Genomic DNA, 21,505 nt, shown 5'->3' with positions numbered 1-21,505 from the left:
TGCTTAAACAGACTTTCACATGTAAAGATAAAGATGTCATTTTGCTCTTTACAGAGCCTTGATAAGACCTGGTGCCTGTTGTGATTCTGATACAGTGGGGGGGGGGGGGTGCAAAGGAGAGTGTTAAAAATGATATCAGGATTGTGGAATACTGATTATGAAGACAGATTGAGAATTTGTAGAATGCAGACAAGAGACAGAGGGGTGATTGTGATTGAGACATTCAAACTTCTGAATGGATCGTACAGGATTCCAGTCGATGGAATTTTTCATTTTATGGGGGAAAGAGCAAGAGGGCATGCTTGGAAGCTGAGAATGAATGCTGCTAAGAAGGTGAGAGCTAGATTTTTCTCTTGTAGGGTGGTGCATGATTTTGAATGGATTGCCATTGGATGTTGTGTGTGTGCAAGCAGTCTGAACAAATTCAAGAATAAGTATGATAAGTATGATAGCTGGTGCATGTAGTATGTGGCCTCCCTGGAGGTCTCTCTTAATACTAATAATAAATTGCCATGCCCACTGGATAACAGAGATGAAGTAACTCTGGACTACAGTGGATAGAAGAAATGAGGTAACCCCCACCCATATGCTGACATTTAAGTCACCATGAGTAGGCTGGGGATGGGAGTTATCAGATTACTTGGGAGAATATACTACTAGTGCAGGGTGGGAAGAGAGAGAGAAAGATGGGAAGAACAACAATTGATTCATGAAGAGAGGTTGTTGTTTTTTCATGTGGTTCCCACCAATGAAAGGTTATTAGTAAAATTTTAAGAATTTTTTTTTCATTTTTACCAATTTTATATATATTTTGTTATTTTTTTTTAATTTATTTTTACATGTCCAGAGACCCTGTTCTAGAGACCAAACATGGAACTTTTTTCAAGCAACTTCAGGCCTCCAATAAGTGGGGCAGTGGTCTCACACTGGGCAATGAAATTCATCTTCCACTTAAAGACAATCACAAATATCTGTGCTCGCAGCAGGATTCAAACCCAAGCATATTGGTTGGAAGGTGCGTACACTAACCAGGCTGGCAAAACCATAGATTGCCAGTGTGCACTGTAAATAAATTTAAGGCAACATACGAGAGTGGTCTGAAAAGTTCTCGCCCTAACAATGAAAAAAGTTGTTTTTTTCAGCAGATCAAAAATGAGTGCATTTTTGATCTGCTGTGAGCAAGTGCAGCACCCATCTCTTGTGCAAAGCTTTTTCATTTGCTATTCTTCATGCAAAATATATCCTACATGTCCTTTTGAAATGCCTATAGTCTCTGCAATTTCATGCACTTTGACTCACCGGTCATCCAATACCATATTGAGCACTTGATCTATGATTTCTGCTGTTGTTACACTTTTTGGACATCCTTCATGTGGATCATCTTCAAGGCTGGTACGGCCATGGTTAAACTCGGTAGCCCATTTCTTAATTGTCGAAAACGATGGAGAAGAGTGTCCATAAACTATTATGAACTTCGAATGAATTTCTTTTGGCATTAAACCTTTTTTTTACAAAGAATTTTATAACTGCACGATACTCAATTTTATCCATTTCAAGGGAAACAGACAACACTTTTGCTTGAGACAGCTGTATAAAACAAACTACTTGATGGAATGACTTGCAATTTGACATTGATGCTTATGACAGATGTACCAATGTAGAAAAAAAAATCTTGCTGATAGTGTTGCCATCTATGGTCGAGGCCAAGAACTTTTCAGACCACCCTCGTATGTTGCAGGCTAAGTGAAATCTCCCATGATGAGTCTGTCAACTTCATGGAAATATGGTAACAGTAATAATGAGTTTCAAGTCTTGTTTGTTTTATTGAATGATTTTTGAATGTTTAACTATTAGTTATGTCAATTAGCTAAGATGACATTGCAAAGTATTTATTCTGTAGTGGAATCTAGTTATTGACATAAAGTAAAATAATTTTGAACTCTCACTAGAAGTACTACGTGGAGATATTTTGGAATAAGTCAACTTGAATGTGTGCTCATCGTTTTAAAAGTGAATTTCTACATAAATTTTGCTAAGTGAAATTGCAGCAGAAATTCTCAAAAAGGTTAATATTATAGAGAAACCTGTAAGTTCACTTTAAATGTCCCATAAGTCTTTTTTATTCATATGATATTGGTCTCGTGCAAGTGCCAACTAACACCTACTGCAAAAAGTAAAGATGACTTAGCAAAACCCAACAGTGATGCAGAGATCGAGTGGTATTAATAGTGAACTTAAAAACCCAGGTACAAATACTGCATGGGAAATGTGTATTATGACCCACTCATTCAATAACAATAAACCTCATAGAGACTTCCAGATCCACTTTACAAATATACATGTTCTCAGCTGCAACCTCAACAGTGTCCACTTCCACCTCCACTTTGCAGATCTCCCACCTGCTTTTTCTGATATTAACCCAAATTTCAGCTTCTCCAAGCATACTCATCTCAACTTCCCAAAATACACACTCTGGCATTTATGCATATGTTCACTCTGACATACCATGCGGGAGTAGAGTATTCAATTTAGAACATTTCAATCATGATCTACTTTGGCTGCAAATCTCTCTGTTCCACTCTGTCAAATTCATATGCTGTCTATATCACTCTCCCAATTCCACCAACCATTCTGAACTCTTGGACTTCCTCTTCTGGAAAATCGATGTCCTTCTGTCCTGCTTTCCAAGCAGTGATTTTAATCTTCCTCATTGATTTTAATGTACACAATACCAACTGGCTTTTCTTCTCCAACTGCACAGCCAGAAGAAAAGCCACTCTTATGCAAATTGTCCAAATGCCCACCAGAGTACCAGATAACTCCAGCTGCTTTCCAAACACTCTGGACCTCTACCTCACTGGTGATCCCTCCAAACATGCTGTGAAATTTGTCTCTCCCTTGGGTGCCAAATACATCACTGAAGTAAGAGAGTGTGCTGAAAAGTTGTGATAATCACCCTTAAGGAAATGGGGTACATAACTTCTTATATATCCTAAAAGAAAAAGAACAAATTATTACAATTTGATGAAATATGGAGGTTAAAGGGTTTAGATGTTTATCAGAACTTTTCAGCCCATCCCCCCAATAATCCTCTCCAGAATGGAAGCATACATTCCCATCCCCTAAGTAAGCCTTGATTCTCAAAAGATGCTCCAAGGTAGTGCAAATGAAGAACCAAGCATGTGCCACAACTGGCTATCATGAAAAACTCTGCCTTCTCTCACTGCTTACAAAAACTGATTTACAAAGAGCCAAAAGTAGGAAGCTGACATCATGCCTGAAAAAAGCAACCACATATTTTGGTCTTTTGCCAGAGCAACTGGCCACAACATTTGCCGAACGCTGCTCCCACCACTATTGCATGTAGATGGAGCTATTGCATTGTCACCCACAAAGAAAGCCAATCTCCTGACATCATACTTTTTCACAAAGCCTGCAGAGATGATTTTGGTAATGTCCCCTAACAATTCCAAATACCCAGCACTCAGTGCCTCCTCTGGCCTCTCACCAGAAAGTGATCAGAAAAATCCTATCCAAATTGGATACCAAAAAAGTCTCCTGGCTCAGATAGCATTCGAAGGTTGTGTGCTCTAGAAGATTTGTGCTCCAGAATTGACTGCTATTCTATGCATCTCTTTATGCTCTCTTACTTTACACCTTACTTTACATCTACCTTACAACTTGGAAATTAGCCCATGTCCAACCTATTCCCAAGAAGGGCAATATATCCTTACTATCAAGCTCTCTCTCACCTCCATCCTTTCTGAAATAATGGAGAGAACCATCAACAGCCAACCAACTGTCAGTATGGATTCCACCAGCACTGTTCAAGAAGGGATCTGGTCACCTACGGGGGGGGGGGGTCTGGAAAGTTCTGATATACAAGTAATTAATTTTATGTCTTATATATCCTAAAAGAAAAGATATTTTCTGAAAAAACATGGAAAAGTTTGGTAAATTCCAGGTGATTGCATTCAGTGACGTCGCATGCCCATTTTGGTTGGTTATGCTGTTGTGCGACTTATGCAACCCACGCTACAAAATTCACTTCAATTTGACCATAAGATTACATAGCGCATCAGTGCTCGTCCTAATTGGTCCAATGCCATTAATTGTGGGAAAACTTTGAATACTTTAATTTATCAATTAATTGTAACCAAATCTGCATAGAGTGGACAGTGTGTTCACAATAATGAAGGAGAATGCTTTATTTGGGTGGTATATTTGAATTACTCAAAGATATAAGTATAATAAATTTGGAAGAGGAGGACGAGTCTTACCTCCTTCAGCTACAGTCTTACAATCCACAAAGGCTTTGGCAGAAAAACAGGACATTCACTAGATGAACACTGTTTCCCATTGTAAATATGGGCAAAAAAAAGTTATAAATTATTTATAAAAATTTATATATTCAAAATTTGTCTATATATCAGTGTCCTAACCATGTCACTTCACACTTCATGCATGCAAAACAAATGGAACTCAAAAAAATAAAACAGCAACTCATGACAAATGATAATGTTCAGTTAGATTGGTTGACACAATAACCAATCACAGCCACTGCTTTCTGGGTGCTATTGTCTCAGAGCACCCTGCCTTGCCGTCTGGGTTGTTTAAAACCACTAGAATGCTAACAATTGAACCTGCTGTGCCATCTGTACGTCTGTTTAAAGGGCTCAAAGGTGTCTGTATTTCTGACCACACTCCTGGGTTATTAATGCGAATGTGATGCAATATTTCTTCTTCTTCCTCTTTATAGTGCTTTTATCCTGCTTGGTGCAGGGTCTGCTATGATTATGCGACCGTGGGAAACCCCAACCAACTCATCACAGTCTTGCATTAGGGGGCAATTTTTATGACTGTAGATATATCTAGGCAAAACATAGGGCCAGTTTGCCTGTTCTGGGGGACGAAAATCCCAAGTTTCCGGGTGAAACCCTCTACCTCCATATGAGACTGGATAACTCACCTTTAATCAAAAGAGACCAGATAAAGATTCCTCACTTCTTGGATGGGATTCAAACCCAGGTCTTTCCAACCATGGGGCTTTGTCTATACATACTGAGCTATGGAATCAACATTTGCCAATTTCCTCTCTACACACATTGTGTGGTAGTGGAATATTCGTTTTTGTCAATTCCTTATATCTAACTATGCAACTAATGGCGGGGTCCCTCAAGGTTCTGTTCTCTTACCCACCTTCTCCAAACCATTCTTCAGTGGGCTCAGATAACCCTTGTCAATTTCATTGCTTACAAAATGTAGTTCTGTCTTATTTCCAAAAAAAATAGCATTCTCCTAACCTTACCTCTGACAACACCTGGTTCTCTAGACAAGATGAGACATCTCTCAGTGGGATTACTTTGACAGCAAGACTTTTGGCATAAAAACAATTTTACCCATTTCCTCTGCACTCAAAAAATTAGGATTCCTCTTTTGAAAACTCAAGGCATTATTTTACTTTTGAACAGCTATTAACCCTGTACAAATCACAAATCCTCCAATCCATTGAGTACTTCTCAAAATCTGGACAGGTATTCCCAAGAGTTTCCTAAAAATACTCAATACAGTACAGAAGGAGCAATCAGATTTATTAATAACAATAACAATTAATTAACAACAATATATCTATTTTGAAAGTGGATAAAGAAAAAGCTGTAGTGATAATGGATAAGGCCAACTATGTGAGGAAGATAGACTGCCTTTTACAGGATACCTTCACCTATCAAGAAATTAGTCATAACCCTATAAAAAACACAAAATAAACAATTAAATAAGCTACTTGATGAGGTAGTTGGGAAAACGTGTCAAAATACTGTGGACAAGTTGCGCACTCATTTTGGAAGAATCCCTCATTTATATGGACCCAAAAATTCATAAAGGAAGGTTATCCAGTAAGACCTATCTTGAATTGTATTGACTCTCCAATCTATAGTATTGCTAAATTTCTGTCACATTTATTAACTGCCCATACTGGGCAATCCAAATCATTCATGAAGAATACCACACATTTTCTTGAGAAAATCAGCGATATTCAAATACAAGAGTCGGATTTGTTAGTCAGCTTTCACATTGTTTCCCTCTTTACCAACATTCCATTATCTGACACTGTTAATTTACTGTATGATGATTGCCCTCTGGATATTGCAAGGATTTTTGAATTTGCTATAGAATCAGCATATTTCAGCTGGAAAAACAATACCAATGGATGAGAACAAGGTATCTTCTAGATGGTTCAAAAACTAATTTTTGAACCATCTAGAAGATACCTGGTTCTCATCCATTCATCCCCAACCCTCTCATTGGTTTCATTATGTTGATGATGTTTTTGCTGTTTGGCCTCATTCTGAAAATAAACTTACCACTTTTCTACAATGGATCAATAGCCTTCATCCATGCATTCAATTCACCATGGAAAATGATAAGGCTGGTAGTTTTAGCTGTGCATGTAAAAAAAGATGTCCATTCTTGGACAGCCTTGTTATGTGCACAGCCTTTGGTAATTTATTATTATTATCATCATCATCAACCAGTGTTTATCAAAAGCCTACCTTTACTGTCAGATACATTCATCAAAAGTCTGCTCATCACACCTCTAAAAAAAATTGGTATTATCAAGTCTTTAATTAATAGAACACATAATGTTTGTTCCTCTGTCAAAACTTTAATGGATAATCGTTACAATCCTAATCAAATCCAGCAGATAATTGACTCCTATGTTCCAACACCTCAGGATTCTTGAACGGAGAGCAGGATTTCATTCCCTTATATTTCTGATATCTCTGAATATATTGGTAGCATTTTGAAGAAATATCACCTTATTGCCACATATTTTCCTATCAACAAAATTTCTCATCTGTTATGATCTACAAAAGACAAACTGGCACTGCTATCAATAGCTGGCATTTACCAGATACCTTGTGAATGTAATCTGATGTAATCTGATATTTTGGGCAGACAGGCCGTTCTGTGGAAAAAAGAATTAATGAACATCAGTATTATATTGAATACATGAAACCTCAAAATTCTGATCTGGTACAACATAGTCTTGACACTAAACACAGTATCTGTTGGGATGAATCTTGTCTTCTCCATAGAAGCAGTTTTAAATATGAACATCTTTTCAAAGAAAGTTGTGAAGCCCTTTTACATTGGCCAAATCTGAATCGGAACGATTGTCTCTCTCTTTCTTCCAAAAGTTTGGGAGATTCTCATTTTATGTAACCTTCAAAAATAGTTTTAATAATATTATTTATTAATATATTCATTTCTAGCAATGCGGCAACAGTTTTTAATTGGTAAACCGATTAAGTTAAGGGGATAATAAATCCCTCATTATTTTAAAGCCGGATACGAAACTCTGAGATCGAAATCTAAGAGTTTCATGCCGAAGAACTATCAGCGAGTCCAAGCATAAGTCAACACCTGGGTAGTACAACATTAAGGCAACTCGGAGCAAAGGTGGAGCAAGCTCCATCACTGTCCTTAATATTTTCTCATAATGTAAAACACAGCTCCTAGGAGATGTATTACTGTTTTACATTATGAGGAGAGGTCACCACCTAGACCGGTTTCGACCTTTATTGAGGTCTCATCAGTGAGTAGGTAGACCTGGATAATACCAAGCTTTAAGTGAACCGAACCTACATATACCCTTACTAACGAATTGTCAGACCGGTGTACCCATATATTATTATTACTACGATAAAGAGCCAAGAGGCTATTTTTCCGGTGGTGTAAATTAAGTTAAGGGGATAATAAAGTTAAGGGCCTTTAAAATAATGAGAGATTTATTATCCCCTTAACTTAATTTATGCTGCTAGAAAAATAGCCTCTTGGCTCTTTATGGTAAACCGATTGTTGTATGTACCTTGTATTCCTGTTTCTTTGATTTGCTTTTTTCTACATACTGATGTACTGTTATTTTCAGTAAAAAATATGTGTACTTTCATTTCAATAAACTTAATTACTGTGGTTATCATGTAATTTATTGTTTACAGACTTATTAATGACTTCTCTCTTACTATCGCACGCATCCTTGATAAATATTTCCATGGTAAATCTTCATCAACAATTCCCACTTTCCTCCCAAATCCATTGAAACACGTGCAGCTACCACCCAACACCCCCTTCACAATCCATCTCCATACTCATAGAACCAGTTTCTCTTCCTACATTCCTGCTGCTGTATTCTGGAATAGCCTATCCCCTCATGTGTTTCCCAAGGAACACAATGCACAGACCTTCAAATTCCATGTTAACAAGTTTCTCCTTTTCCAAATCTCTATCCCATACACAGTACTAATGTACTATTGGTTGACCAGCCAACCTCTTGTATATGGGCCTAACATAAAAAAATAAATAAACAACTATATATACAGTTTGTGTGTGTAGTTCTGTTTATTTGTGCAAATTTATTGTCTTTGATGGATGAGTGGATAGTTTACCTAGAATCTGAATCTAGGTAAGTTATCCTTACCTTGATTGCCATAGCAGGGAGTCTTTAGGTGAATTTCATCTCCCAGTGTGAGAGTGAGACTGTTATCCATTGTGTGTGTGTGCATGTGCCAGCCTTGATTGGCCTGGTGGTTTAGCATATCTGCTCGAGCTAAAAGACTGCAGGTTTGAATCTTGCATGGGGCATGAATGTTTGTGATTGTCTTTCACCTTCATACATTCATTGATGGAAATATATACACTCTCCCAATATGGAGTGGGTTATCATGGGAGAAGTAGACAGAATTCTTTTGCAATGGGAGAGACCTTCATTCATCAGTGGAAAAAGATACACGTGTGTGTGTGTGTGTGTGTGTGTGTGTGTGTGTGTGTGTGTGTGTGTGTGTGTGTGTGAAATTGCAAGTCATTCTATCAAGTAGTTTTTTTTTATACAGCTGTCTGAAGCAAAAGTATTGTCTGTATGTATGCCTTGAAATGGATAAAAATTGAGTATCAGGCTGTTATAAATTTCTTGTAAAAGAAAGTTTAACGCCAAAAGAAATTCATTCTAAGTTCATAAAAGTTTATGGGCACTCTTCTCCTTTGTTTTCGACAATTAAGAAATGGGCTGCTGAGTTTAAACGTTGCCATACCAGCCTTGAAGATGATCCACATGAAGGACGTCCAAAAAGTGTAACAACACCACAAATCATGGATCAAGTGCACGATATGGTATTGGCTGACTGGCAAGTCAAAGTGCATGAAATTGCTGAGACTATAGGCATTTCAAAAGAATGTGTATGATATATTTTGCATGAAGAATTGCAAATGAAAAAGCCTTGCGCAAGATGGGTGCCATGCTTGCTCACAGCAGATCAAAAACGCACTCACACGAAAATCACTGAACAGTGCTTGGAGCATTTTAGCAAGAATAAAACTAATTTTGTGCATCGATTTATTACTATGGATAAGACTTAGATTCATCATTACACACACCAGAATCCAAACAGCAGTCAAAACACTGGACAGAAGCCAGTTCTTCAGCACCAAAGAAGACAAAGTTGGTTCAAACAGCAGGAAGGGTCATGTCATCGGTGTTTAGGGATGCTAAAGGCATTTGTTTATTAATTATCTTGAAAAGGGTAAAACAGTAACCGAGGAATATTATTCTGATCTTTTAACCAGACTAGAGGAAGAAATTCTTGAGAAAAGACCCAGTTTGCAGAAGAAAAAAATCATCTTTCATCAGGACAATACACCTGCCCACAAAGGTGTTTTGGCAATGGGAAAATTAAGGGATCTGCACTATGAATTGTTGGAACATCCACCTTATTCCCCAGATTTGGCTCCCTCTGACTTCTGTCTCTTCCCAAAATTAAACTCTTCCTTGCTGGTTGGCGTTTTTCTTTGATTGCAGCTGTAGAGGGGTATTTTACAGATCTTAGTGGGAACCACTACAGGGATGGGATAATGGCGCTGAAATAAATGTATTAGTCTTAAGGGAGATTATGTTGAAAAATAAAAATAATTTTCAAATTATAAACTCGTTTTTTCATTGTTTGGCCGAAAACCTTTCAGACCACCCTCGTATTTTTCATTGTTTGGCCGAGAACCTTTCAGACCACCCTCGTATATAGTGTATATATATCACTCCCACACACGAGAGGGAGGCCATAAGGCCTGTGCAAATACATGGTGTGTAGGCAGAAGTGGCTTCAAATTGAAATTTAACCATGCTAAACATACCTGAAGTGGCATGTTTGGTCACTTCTCAATAGATCAGGGTTTCAGATTGTTTAAAAAAGAGAGAAAACAAACTCAGACACCTGCGTACAGTGCTAATGTATACTACATGCACCATTTACAAATACGCACAAATGAGAGTTCTATAAAATGCAGGGTGTACCACTGACAGCTTGTAATGAATGCATGCAAATCAATTCTGTTCATCCCCAGTTCCATTGGGGGTGAACAGAATTGATTTTGTGAAAAGAAAAATTTGTTGCTGTGATGCTTACTTGGGTGGATAAGATATTGTTACTGAAGATGTCTTATGTAAGTGGGGAATCGGTAGCGGAAGTTTTATGAAAGTTTTGTACATAGAAAAGAATGAAAGGTTTTCATTCTTTTTGTTTTAAGAAAATTGGAAATTTCTCAGATCACCCTTGAACATGCAGACTAGTGTTATCCAAAGCTCGTACCAGCATTGATGTATAGGAAATATGAATGCCCTAGCGGCATAATCAACAAGCGGCAAGCAGTGTATGGAAGTTGCAAGAATGGTGCATAATCATCACAACAACAAATTTTTCTTTTCACCAAAACAATTCTGTTCACCCCCAATGACTGGGAATTTGCTCGCATTTATTACGAGCTGTCAGCAGTTTACCATGTGTCTTATAGAACTCTCATTTGCAAATGATGCATGTTTTACAGTGCCCTGTATCGGTGAAAATTTGAAGTAAATTCCCCCCCCCCCCCCATAAAAAATAAACCCTCCTTGTGATTCACTTTCGTGTAAACTGCACTCTAATATTCCAATTTTTCTCATTTTTATGAATTATTTATATATCTAGGAACTTATTGGACACCGTGTGTGTGTGTGTGTGTGTGTGTGTGTGTGTGTGTGTGTGTGTGTGTGTGTGTGTGTGTGTGTGTGTGTGTGTGTGTGTGTGTGTGTGTGTGTTTATATACACACACACACAGGGTGGTTCAAAATTCCACGTACAAACTTTGAGGGGAGATAGAGAACATCAAAATCAACCATATTCACATAGGAAAGCATGACTGGAAATGCCACCGGAAGGTACTAACAGGGACACAAAGATACAGAAATAACACAAGCCAGTTACTTTATTAGGCATAACTGAACAGTTCAATAGTAGAATAGTAGTTGGATACATAATATGGTAAACAAGGTGCATGTCTGCCATTTCAGTGTTCGTAAAACAATGCATGTTCTTTGTACAACTTCGAAAGCTTGAATGAGAAAGCCCCAATTGCTCACCTGGATTGCTGGCGAACAGCGCCACCTATCACTTGCGGGTGGTGTTTCTGGTCATGCTTTCCTTTGTGAATATGGTTGATTTTGATGTTCTCTATCTTTCCTCAAAATTTGTGCGTGGAATTTTGAACCACTGTATATATGTGAAATTCAAATTTGTGTGAAAGGGAGGTGAGGGAGTTCATTGAGATCCTGCAGAAACTATACTGTATTGTAAATGATTTGTCTTCAAAAAAAAAATATTTATATATATATATTCATGTTGGTATATGCCATGAAATCATAACTATAAATTGAAAATAATTAAAATATTCGATTTATAATCGTGAATGAGTGGTTCTTAACTATTTTAAATCTTTCATGCAAAGCTTTTAATCTGAATGGTTTTGATAATTTTTATTTGTTAATATATGATATTAATTATTTACTTTATATATTATTGCTTTCAGTGAAGAATCATACATTGTGCAGGATTATTGTCCTAGGAATATGATGCAAGTTGTATGTCTAGATGAAAAAAATGGACTTGGAAAGTTAACAGTTAAGCCACCTGCACATTACAAAAATTTATTCCAGTTGATAATGCTAAATAACCATAAAGGAAAGACAGTGGAAATGATTCTTAGTTGCCCACTTAGGTAAATGTTTTTTAAAATTTATTTAATTTTAAAAATCCAGCAATTTGCATGAATAGCTCATGCTATAAAATTATGGCTAGCTAACCTCATAAATAGAATGGAGCTGCTCATAAAATATCAAAGGTAAGGACAACTCTGTTCTGTTTATAAGCTTGTCTAGTCATACTTCTCTAACTTAGGAACTACAAAATATTTTCTAATTTTTTTTTATAATTATTAGCTCATGCTATTTTATGTTAGTTGATACACTTAAGTTAATAAAATATTTATGAATAAAAGATATCTATGTAAGAAGAGAGAGAAAGCAGGAGGTTGGCAAAAATTTGAAAACAACTTGGCTATTATTTTCATTAGTATTTTCATATAGTAAACTAATTCCAGGTGTTGCTGAAATTTTTTAGAATTCACATACTCTCATTCAAGTAACCACTTCTAAATTGCATCTCTCCTGCCTTTTTTGGTACTCCTTTGCTCTCTCTTTTTTTTTAAGCTAAACTAGGCAAGTAATAGCTGGCTACACTCTAAAAAGACAAGATGCATTGTTGTGTTGATCAGTGCAACTTATGGGGGGGGGGGGGGGCATTTTACTTTCTGTCTACTATGGGATGCCACTGAAAGAGAAGGCAGCCTGCAACATCCCACAAAGGTATGTCCGGTTTTTTCTTCCTATATATATATATATATTTTTTTTTTTTCTTCCTATATATTCTTCATATATCTGTTCCATATAAAACATCAGTAATGTCCTAAAAATAATAACTAAATAATTGCTTTATCAAGGTTAGAGTTTGTTATTGTCATCCAAATTTTGGGAGGTATATTCTCATGTTATTTTCAAGATTTCTACACCTGCTTTCCAGTCATTACCTGAAATTCTGTTCTGTGCATTCAGTTGGCTTTTTGTTATGAGGATGATATATATTCAGTGCACTCAAAAGTCAGTGACGAGTCCAGCTTGATTTTTAAGTTTCATTTCTAAGATCTCAGATGATTAATTAATAGTGAATACACTATTAATGAATTTCTTAAGGGTTTTTTATGTTATTTTTTTAATATATTATTTACTAAGTAAATAATATATTAAAAGTAAATCATCAACAAACATTGCTATCTTTGTGCTTATTTAGATTTTTCTAAGCGGTTCGAATAATAAATTGCCAAACACATTGGACTTGAAATATTTGATTACCACTTATTCTCGGTTACCTGTTATCATGGCGATCACCTTCCATAATTGTTAGTTCCCTATGAATTCATATTATATGAGATTTGGTGTCTTTTTTAATTTTCAAACCAGTGTCTTTATTTATTTGCTTTTAAAAGCACCTTTTTTTCTCAGGGCATAAGTCGAAATATTTTTCTGAATAACTTCTGTAGATTTAAGAGTACGATTTCTGATTTTTATTTACTTATTTATTTATTTTTTATTCTGGAAATTGGAAGAGGTTACAGGACCATATGCAGTACATATTTCAAATTTTCTGTGACTGAAAACACTCTTCACCGAGATTTTTTTACAACCATCTTTGCACCATCCTGCTTCTCCAAAGTTATAGTTAAAAGTAAACAACAAATTACACAATAACCATAGTAATTAACTTTAATGAACTGAAAGTACAGATATATCGTACTAAAAATAACAGTACATCCTCAGTGCATAGAAACAAGCAAATCCTTTTGGCTTGTTCTCTCAACTATTTTGTTTCCTTTTGTTATCTACCTACTATCATTCTTTTTCAATGACAGGGAATTCAAGTACAATGATATAGGCAAACTAAAATGAGAAAATTTGACATTAAGACTTATTTGTACCTCTGATGCAGCAGAGGGTTTTCAAGTCATCATTAGAGAAGGCAGCTGACTTAAAGAAAAATAGAAAAGTTACTTCTGTTGGAGATCTAAACAGTGACGTAGGAAACAAATAATACTAGACAGTGAGACAGGCAGGCATAGGGAAAATTTGGAGAAAAGCTAATAATAACAGTAAGTACTTGCTGGATTCCTGTTGATAAATGGACTAGTTATTACTAATACCATGTTCCAACATGAAGAAAAGACAAAAAATAAGTAAAGTCACATTGATTATATGATTATTGATAGTGATATTTTCATGCTTTCAGCATGAAAATATCACTGTCAACACAGAAGCATATGGTGGATTTTAAATCAGAAGTAATCACCATTGAATTTACTTATTTTTTGTAGGGTTAAAACTAATTTTAATACAATATTTCATCTCCGTCACAGAGACATCTTCAGGGATTACAAAAACTTTTTGTAACAACACACACACAAATACTATACAAAGTGAAACTAAAGCCCTATCTAGGTGATGTGCCCTCTATGGGCATTTGCAGGTGGCCTGGGATGTAAAGGGGGATCTCTGATAATTAAAGTTTCCCAAATTTTGGGAAGTTTAATGCAACCGTATTTGTTTAAATTAGGTTGATTCCTGAGTCTAGATGCAGATTCAAAGAATAGTCTTTCTTTTTTGAATTTACTATGGTGGAGCATGGTAGTTTTTTTTTTTCAGGAGATCCTGTGGGATGTATCCAAAACATGGTCTGCAAGGCCAGATTGACCATAATCGTGTTTGCAGATGTAAGAACTGTGTTCTTCTAACCGGATGGATGCTGACCTGCCTGTTTGTCCGAAGTAGGCAAGTTTACAGGAACAAGGCACTCTATATACACCAGGCACTGAAAGACGAGGGAGCTGGTCTTTAGTGGAGCAGATAAGGGTAGTAAGTTTACAGTGGGGCTTAAAAGCTGTATGGAGGTTGTACTTTTTTAATGATCTGGCTATTTTTTCTGAAGTACCAGTACCACGGATGTAAGGAATGGTGATGGCATTTCTGAAGTCCTTCTGAAGAGATTGCTGGGGAATGGGGAAGGACTTGATTATTTTTTTAATTCTGTAGTCATTATAGCTATTGAAATGAAAGGTGTTGTGTATGTGTTTGAGTTCGGTTGAAAGGGCAGTTTTACTGGAACAAAGATTGTGGGCCCTATTGGTCAGAGTTTTAATAATGCCATATTGCTGGGAGGGGTGGTGGTGGTGGGAGAGATTGTGAATGTATCTGCCTGTATGAGTAGGTTTTCTATATATAGAGAAAGAAAGGTTACCATTAGGAAGGCATGTTTTACTAAGGTGTCTAGGAAGGATAAACTATTGTTATTTTCGTTTTCCATCGTAAACTGGATTCTTGGATGTAGACTATTGAGGTGACCGAGGAAGGAATCTAATGTGCTTGGGCCATGAGGTCAAATAGAGAACACATCATCTACATATTTTAGCCAGATAGAAGGTTTTAGAGGGGAAGAGTCAATGGCTCATTTTTCAAAATTTTCCATGTTATAACTGGAAAGAGTGGTGAGAGGGGGAAACCCATGGCAGTTCCCTCTATCTGTTTATAGATTTTGTTCTTCCAAGAGAAATAACCAGAGTTCATGGCAAAGGAAAAGAGCTCTAAGATATCAGAAGGAAAAATGTTTTTTAAGAGTGTTAAGGTGTCAATTAGGGGAATATTTGTAAACAAAGAGATGGTGTCAAAGCTGACCAATATATCTGTATTATTTAAAGTAAGATTTTCATTTAAGTTTTTAAATTGTAGCAAGGTGCATTGGTGATTGGTGGCATCTACTATAGGTCTTAGGGGAGAATTAGGTTTGTGGATTTTGGGTAAACCATATATCAGGGGGGGAGCGAGAACAGAATTGTTTGGGTTTTTTTGTAATGTCAAGAGGCCAGGAAGAAACTTTTTAAGTAGGTTTTTTAACTTGAGTTTTTGTGGGATTGTGCTCCAGTGGTATGTAGGCAGCGCGATCATGGAGAATAATATCCATTTTCCGATTATATTCTGAGGCGTTGAGAACAACAGTGGCATTACCCTTATCAGCTCTGGTGATGACAATACTTTTTTTCTTTCCATAATTTTTTGAGTGCAGAGAGTTGACTGGAAGATAAATTAACTTTAGGAGGTGAAGAACGGGAGAGAATGCTAGCTACGTCAAGTCTGATGTCATTTGCTGTTTAATTTCTGGAGCTAAGTGACAGATTCCACATTCGATGTTGTACATAATATCCAATACCGGAACTTCAATAGGTGCGACGGCAAAATTGTGTCTGAGGCTTAGGGCACTAACGACATCTTTGCTAAGTCTTTTGAAAGATAGGTTGACTGCTGTGTAGAGTGGTTGAACTTCAGGTAGCAGTTTAGATTTGCAAAGGTTATTGAACTTTTTGATGTGCTTATTTTTTATTTTCTGGAATTCTTTTTGAGAGGAATCTTCTGAGATGCTAAGGAGAATAGACAAAAGTTCAGGATTGATTATAGCAGAGAGCTCTGTTCTGTAATGAGACAATGGCGGTGTTTGTCGTAGCGAGGCTGGTGCGAGTTTCAGTAATCTGCTCTCGTAATAGTCCCAGACTAGCACGTTTGTATATCTGGAGGGTTGTATTAGATTTAAATTTGGTTTTAAGCCTAACACAGTTAGGAATAACTTTTAAGTCCCACCATATTTTTAAAAAGGCCAGCCAATTTAATAGCCTCGATAAGTGTAATTTCGATTTATCGTATTGTTTTGCTTTCCATGCTATTTCATCACCATAAATGATCAGAATATTTCCCACAAAAACTCAAGTTAAAAAATTAAAAAACCTACTTAAAAAAGTTTCTTCTTGGCCTCCTTACATTCCAAAAAAACCAAAACCATTCTGTTCTCTTCTCTTTCCCCCCCCCCCCCACATATATGGTTTACCCAAAATCCACAAACCTAATTTTCCCCTAAGACCTATAGTAGAAGCCACCAATGCACCTTGCTACAAATTATCAAAGCAGCTAGCTAACTCTTTGACACCCCCCCCCCCACTGGTCTTACCTCAACTTGTGTAAAAAAAAACTCCACCCATTTTTACAAACTTAATTGAAAATCTTACTTTAAATATATTGGTCAGCTTTGACACCATCTCTTTGTTTACAAATATTCCCCTAATTGACACCTTAACACTCTTAAAAAACGTTTTTCCTTCTGATATCTTAGAGCTCTTTTCCTTTGCCATGAACTCTGGTTATTTCTCTTGGAAGAACAAAATCTACAAACAGATAGAGGGAACTGCCATGGGTTCCCCCCCCCTCTCACCACTCTTTCCAGTTATAACATGGAAAATTTTGAAAAACGAGCCATTGACTCTTCCCCTCTAAAACCTTCTATCTGGCTAAAATATGTAGATGATGTGTTCTCTATTTGACCTCATGGCCCAAGCACATTAGATTCCTTCCTCGGTCACCTCAATAGTCTACATCCAAGAATCCAGTTTACGATGGAAAACGAAAATAACAATAGTTTACCCTTCCTAGACACCTTAGTAACACGCCTTCCTAATGGTAACCTTTCTTTCTCTGTATATAGAAAACCTACTCATACAGGCAGATACATTCACAAACTCTCCCACCATCACCCCTCCCAGCAATATGGCATTATTAAAACTCTGACCAATAGGGCCCACAATCTTTGTTTCAATAAAACTGCCCTTTCAACCGAACTCAAACACATACACAACACCTTCCATTTCAATGGCTATAATGACTACAGAATTAAAAAAATAATCAAGTCCTTCCCCATTCCCCAGCAATCTCTTCAGAACGACTTCAGAAATGCCATCACCATTCCTTACATCCGTGGTACTGGTACTTCAGAAAAAATAGCCAGATCATTAAAAAAGTACAATCTCCATACAGCTTTTAAGCCCCACTGTAAACTTACTACTCTTATCCGCTCCACTAAAGACCAGCTCCCTCCTCTTTCAGTGCCTTGTTCCTGTAAACTTGCCTACTTTGGACAAACAGGCAGGTCAGCATCCATTCAGTTAGAAGAACATAGTTCTTACATCTGCAAACACGATTATGGTCAATCTGGCCTTGCAGACCATGTTTTGGATACATCCCTCAGGATCTCCTGAAAAAACTACCATGCTCCACCATAGTAAATTCAAAAAAGAAAGACTATTCTTTGCATCTACACTCAGGAATCAACCTAATTTAAACAAATACAGTTGCATTAAACTTCCCAAAATTTGGGAAACTTTAATTATCAGAGATCCCTCTTTACATCCCAGGCCACTTGCAAATGCCCATAGAGGGCACACCACCTAGATAGGACTTTAGTTTCACTTTGTATTGTATTTGTGTGTGTGTTGTTACAAAATGTTTTTGTAATCCCCAAAGATGTCTCTGTGATGGAGACGAAATATTGGAAGTATTAAAATTAGTTTTAATCCTTTCTTGGTGCTGTTAATATTCCATTAAACCTGTAACATGAAGTCTTCACAGCAATTAAGCCTCAACACACGAAATATATATACCAAAGTTCTAAAAGGCATCGAAATCATTCAGCTTTCTGAGGTAATCCATAGACTATACAAATATTATTTAAGAAATAATGAGAGTTTGAAAACATTGATTGATTCAGAGAGGAAGGCATAAAATTGTTTGCAAGCATAGAAAAATCAGAATTCCATGGTGGATTCAAGAAGTTGAAGATGTAACACTGGAAAAGAAGAAATCATGTCAAAAAATCCTAGCAAGTAAGTTAATGTGTTCTCCGAGAGAATAAGAGAAAAGTGTAGAAACAGTGGGTAAACTTACTAAACAAAATTCATGGAGAGAATTGTAAGAATGTAGAAAATAAATATCAAAAAGTTGCAAAATATTCTAGAAGCTATTAGGGGAAAAGAAAAAAGTAGAAATGGAGAAAAGAGTATTGTAAAAAGAATTACTGCTTGGTTCCCTACTTCCGGCTCAGATTTATACAAGCATATTTGAGAAGAGGCTAGGTAAAATGTTGAAGAGAAACTTAGAGAAAAATAAGCTGGGTTCATTCCAAATGGAGATTGTCAGGATCAGATTGTCACTTCAAAATGAATAGTTGAGAAATCATGAAATACGACAAATTGTTCAAAATGCTGCAATCTTTTAATGATCCATATAAATCACATTATGGGAGAAATGACTTCTATTGGGATTTATTGATCAAGTATTTTTTAAAACGACTATGTTTCACCAACTGAGTCTGTTGGCACTTAAAGCTAAAAACTGTTACAGACTATAAATCAACCGATTCCAATTATATTTGACAAAACAGAACTCGTACAATACATGCATAGCGCATGTATGATCTCACTTGTTGTTATTTAGGAACGTTCTATAATTGGCACTATAATTCAGTTCTTGTATGTTTAGAGATCTAATAAGGATCTTCCAGATCTCTGGTAAGATTAATCCTTGGTTCCTGTTAAGGTTTTGTACAGAATAGGCAACTGTTGTGGCTTCTTTAACAATTCAGGAGCGGAAATCCTCCTCTATTAAGGAATGGAGCTTTTATCACACTCTATGATATGGTTAGTTCTTGAGAAATGAAAGGATAAACCCAATTTTTCTTCTCTATTGTTATTGAAGTCTGGCCGATGTAATTTAAACCGCACAAGCAGGGTATATTGTAAATCCAGCATATTTGAAGAAAGAATGGCTATCTTTTGGAGATCTTAAGAGTTGCCTAATTGTTTCTGTAGGTTTAAAAGTTACTCTTATTCTATGGGGTTTGAGGAGTTTTGCAACCTTATTAGAAACTGTCCCCACGTATGGAATGACGACATTGTAGAAATATACTGTGTCGTCTCGTTGTCTTTGTGGGGGGGTCAGAGAAAAGTATCTTGTGGACGAGTGTCCGAGAGTAGCCATTCATGGTGAGGTTGTTAGATATCAGTGATAATTCATCTTGGAGAGTTTGTTAATCTGTTGTAATGCGAAAAGCTCGCTTTTTCATGTGTACAATGCTAAGTTTCTGAGAAATGTGGTGGGAGGTGCAAATAACGTCCTGTATTTGTGGGTTTTCGGTAAACTAAGAGGCTGAGACGACCATTCGTTTGCTTCTTAATTAAGGTGTCCAGAAATGATAATTGGTTATCTTTTTCAAGATAGAGTGAATTTGATTTTTAGTGGAACCTGTGGCATATTAATTAAATAATAAAGCAACACGTAAGACTGACTATGAGACAAAAGTATCCAGCCTATTAGAAGACACCACGACCTACCAAGAGATCACATGTAATCCTACTAATTCACAAATTAAACAACAAAATAAATTACTTGATGAGGTTATAAGTTGGAATCCTAACTACGTAGATAAAATACACACCTACTTAGGAAGAACTCCTTGTCTTTATGGACTCCCAAAAATCCATAAAGAAGGCTGTCCTGTATGACCTATCGTAAATTGCATTGATTCTCCAACTTATCAGATTGCAAAAGTATTATCACATTCCTTAAGTGCTCTTGCTGGTCTTTCCTATATAAAAAAACTCAACAGATTTTCTTGAAAAAATCAAGTATATAAAAATTACAGATTCTCAAATATTATTCAGTTTTGACATCATTTCTCTGTTCACCAATATCCCATTAACTGACACAGTCAATTCTTTATATGAAGATTACCCTCCAGATATCGTAAGGATATTCGAATATGTCATCCACTCAGGTTATTTCAGTTGGAAAAACAAAATCTACAAACAAATTGAAGGTACTGCCATGGGTAGTCCTCTGTCTCCACCTTTGGCAAACTACTGATTGAAACAATTCGAAGATACTATGTTCTCATCCATTCATCCTCAACCATCTCTTTGGTATTGTTACGTCGATGATGTTTTTGCTGTTTGGCCACACACTGAAGATGAACTTTCTACAATGGATAAATAACCTTCACCCATCCATCCAATTTACTATGGGAAAAGAAAACTCTGGTACTTGACCATTTTTGGACATCCTCCTTACTAGAACGTCTTCTGGTACCTTATCTACAAGCACCTTTCGAAAACCCACATTTACTGGCAGATACATTCACAAAAAGTCTGCGCACCACATATCTCAAAAATTTGGCATTCTTAAATCTCTAATTTATAGAGCACATAAAGTTTGCTCTTCCCCAATAATCTTACAACAAGAACTTTCTATCATTAAAAAGTTAATGTAATCAAATGATTACAACTCCAATCAAATCCAACAGATACTTGACTCTTATATTCCAACACCTAGTTTCTTCAACAGTTCGCAGAATTCCTATTCTGTGCATTCCAGGAATCTCGGAACCTATAGGCAGAATTCTGAAAAAGTATCAATTGATTCCAACATATATTCCTATCAACAAAATTTATTTTTTATTACCTTCTAGAAAGGATAAACTGTCTTCTCTATCTTTGGCTGGCATTTACCAAATACCTTGCAAATGCGATATCTCTTATTTTGGACAAACTGGCCGTTCTTTGGAAAAAATCATGAAACAACATCAATATTATATTGATTATAACAAACCTCTGAAGTCTGGTCTGGCGCAGCACAGTATTGACTCTACTCATATTGTCCAGTGGGATAAAG

At 36.5% G+C, this 21,505-nt stretch overlaps 1 protein-coding gene across 1 annotated transcript in view; it reads left to right on the top strand.

Annotated features, from left to right (window-relative positions):
- The window catches only part of Exn (Ephexin), a 265,308-nt gene that overhangs the window by 200,595 nt on the left and 43,208 nt on the right, over window positions 1-21,505 (top strand). The window contains exon 10 of the mRNA XM_090413075.1: window positions 11,890-12,078. Coding sequence (XP_090269201.1) covers window positions 11,890-12,078 — 189 coding nt within the window. The remainder of the gene's footprint in view (window positions 1-11,889; window positions 12,079-21,505) is intronic.

The sequence above is a fragment of the Typopeltis vanoorti genome, chromosome 2, assembly GCF_054136105.1.
Source record: "Typopeltis vanoorti isolate ZY-2024b chromosome 2, IOZ_Tvanoo_1.0, whole genome shotgun sequence".
NCBI lineage: Eukaryota > Metazoa > Arthropoda > Arachnida > Uropygi > Thelyphonidae > Typopeltis > Typopeltis vanoorti.
This window is presented reverse-complemented; position numbering and strand designations above follow the sequence as displayed.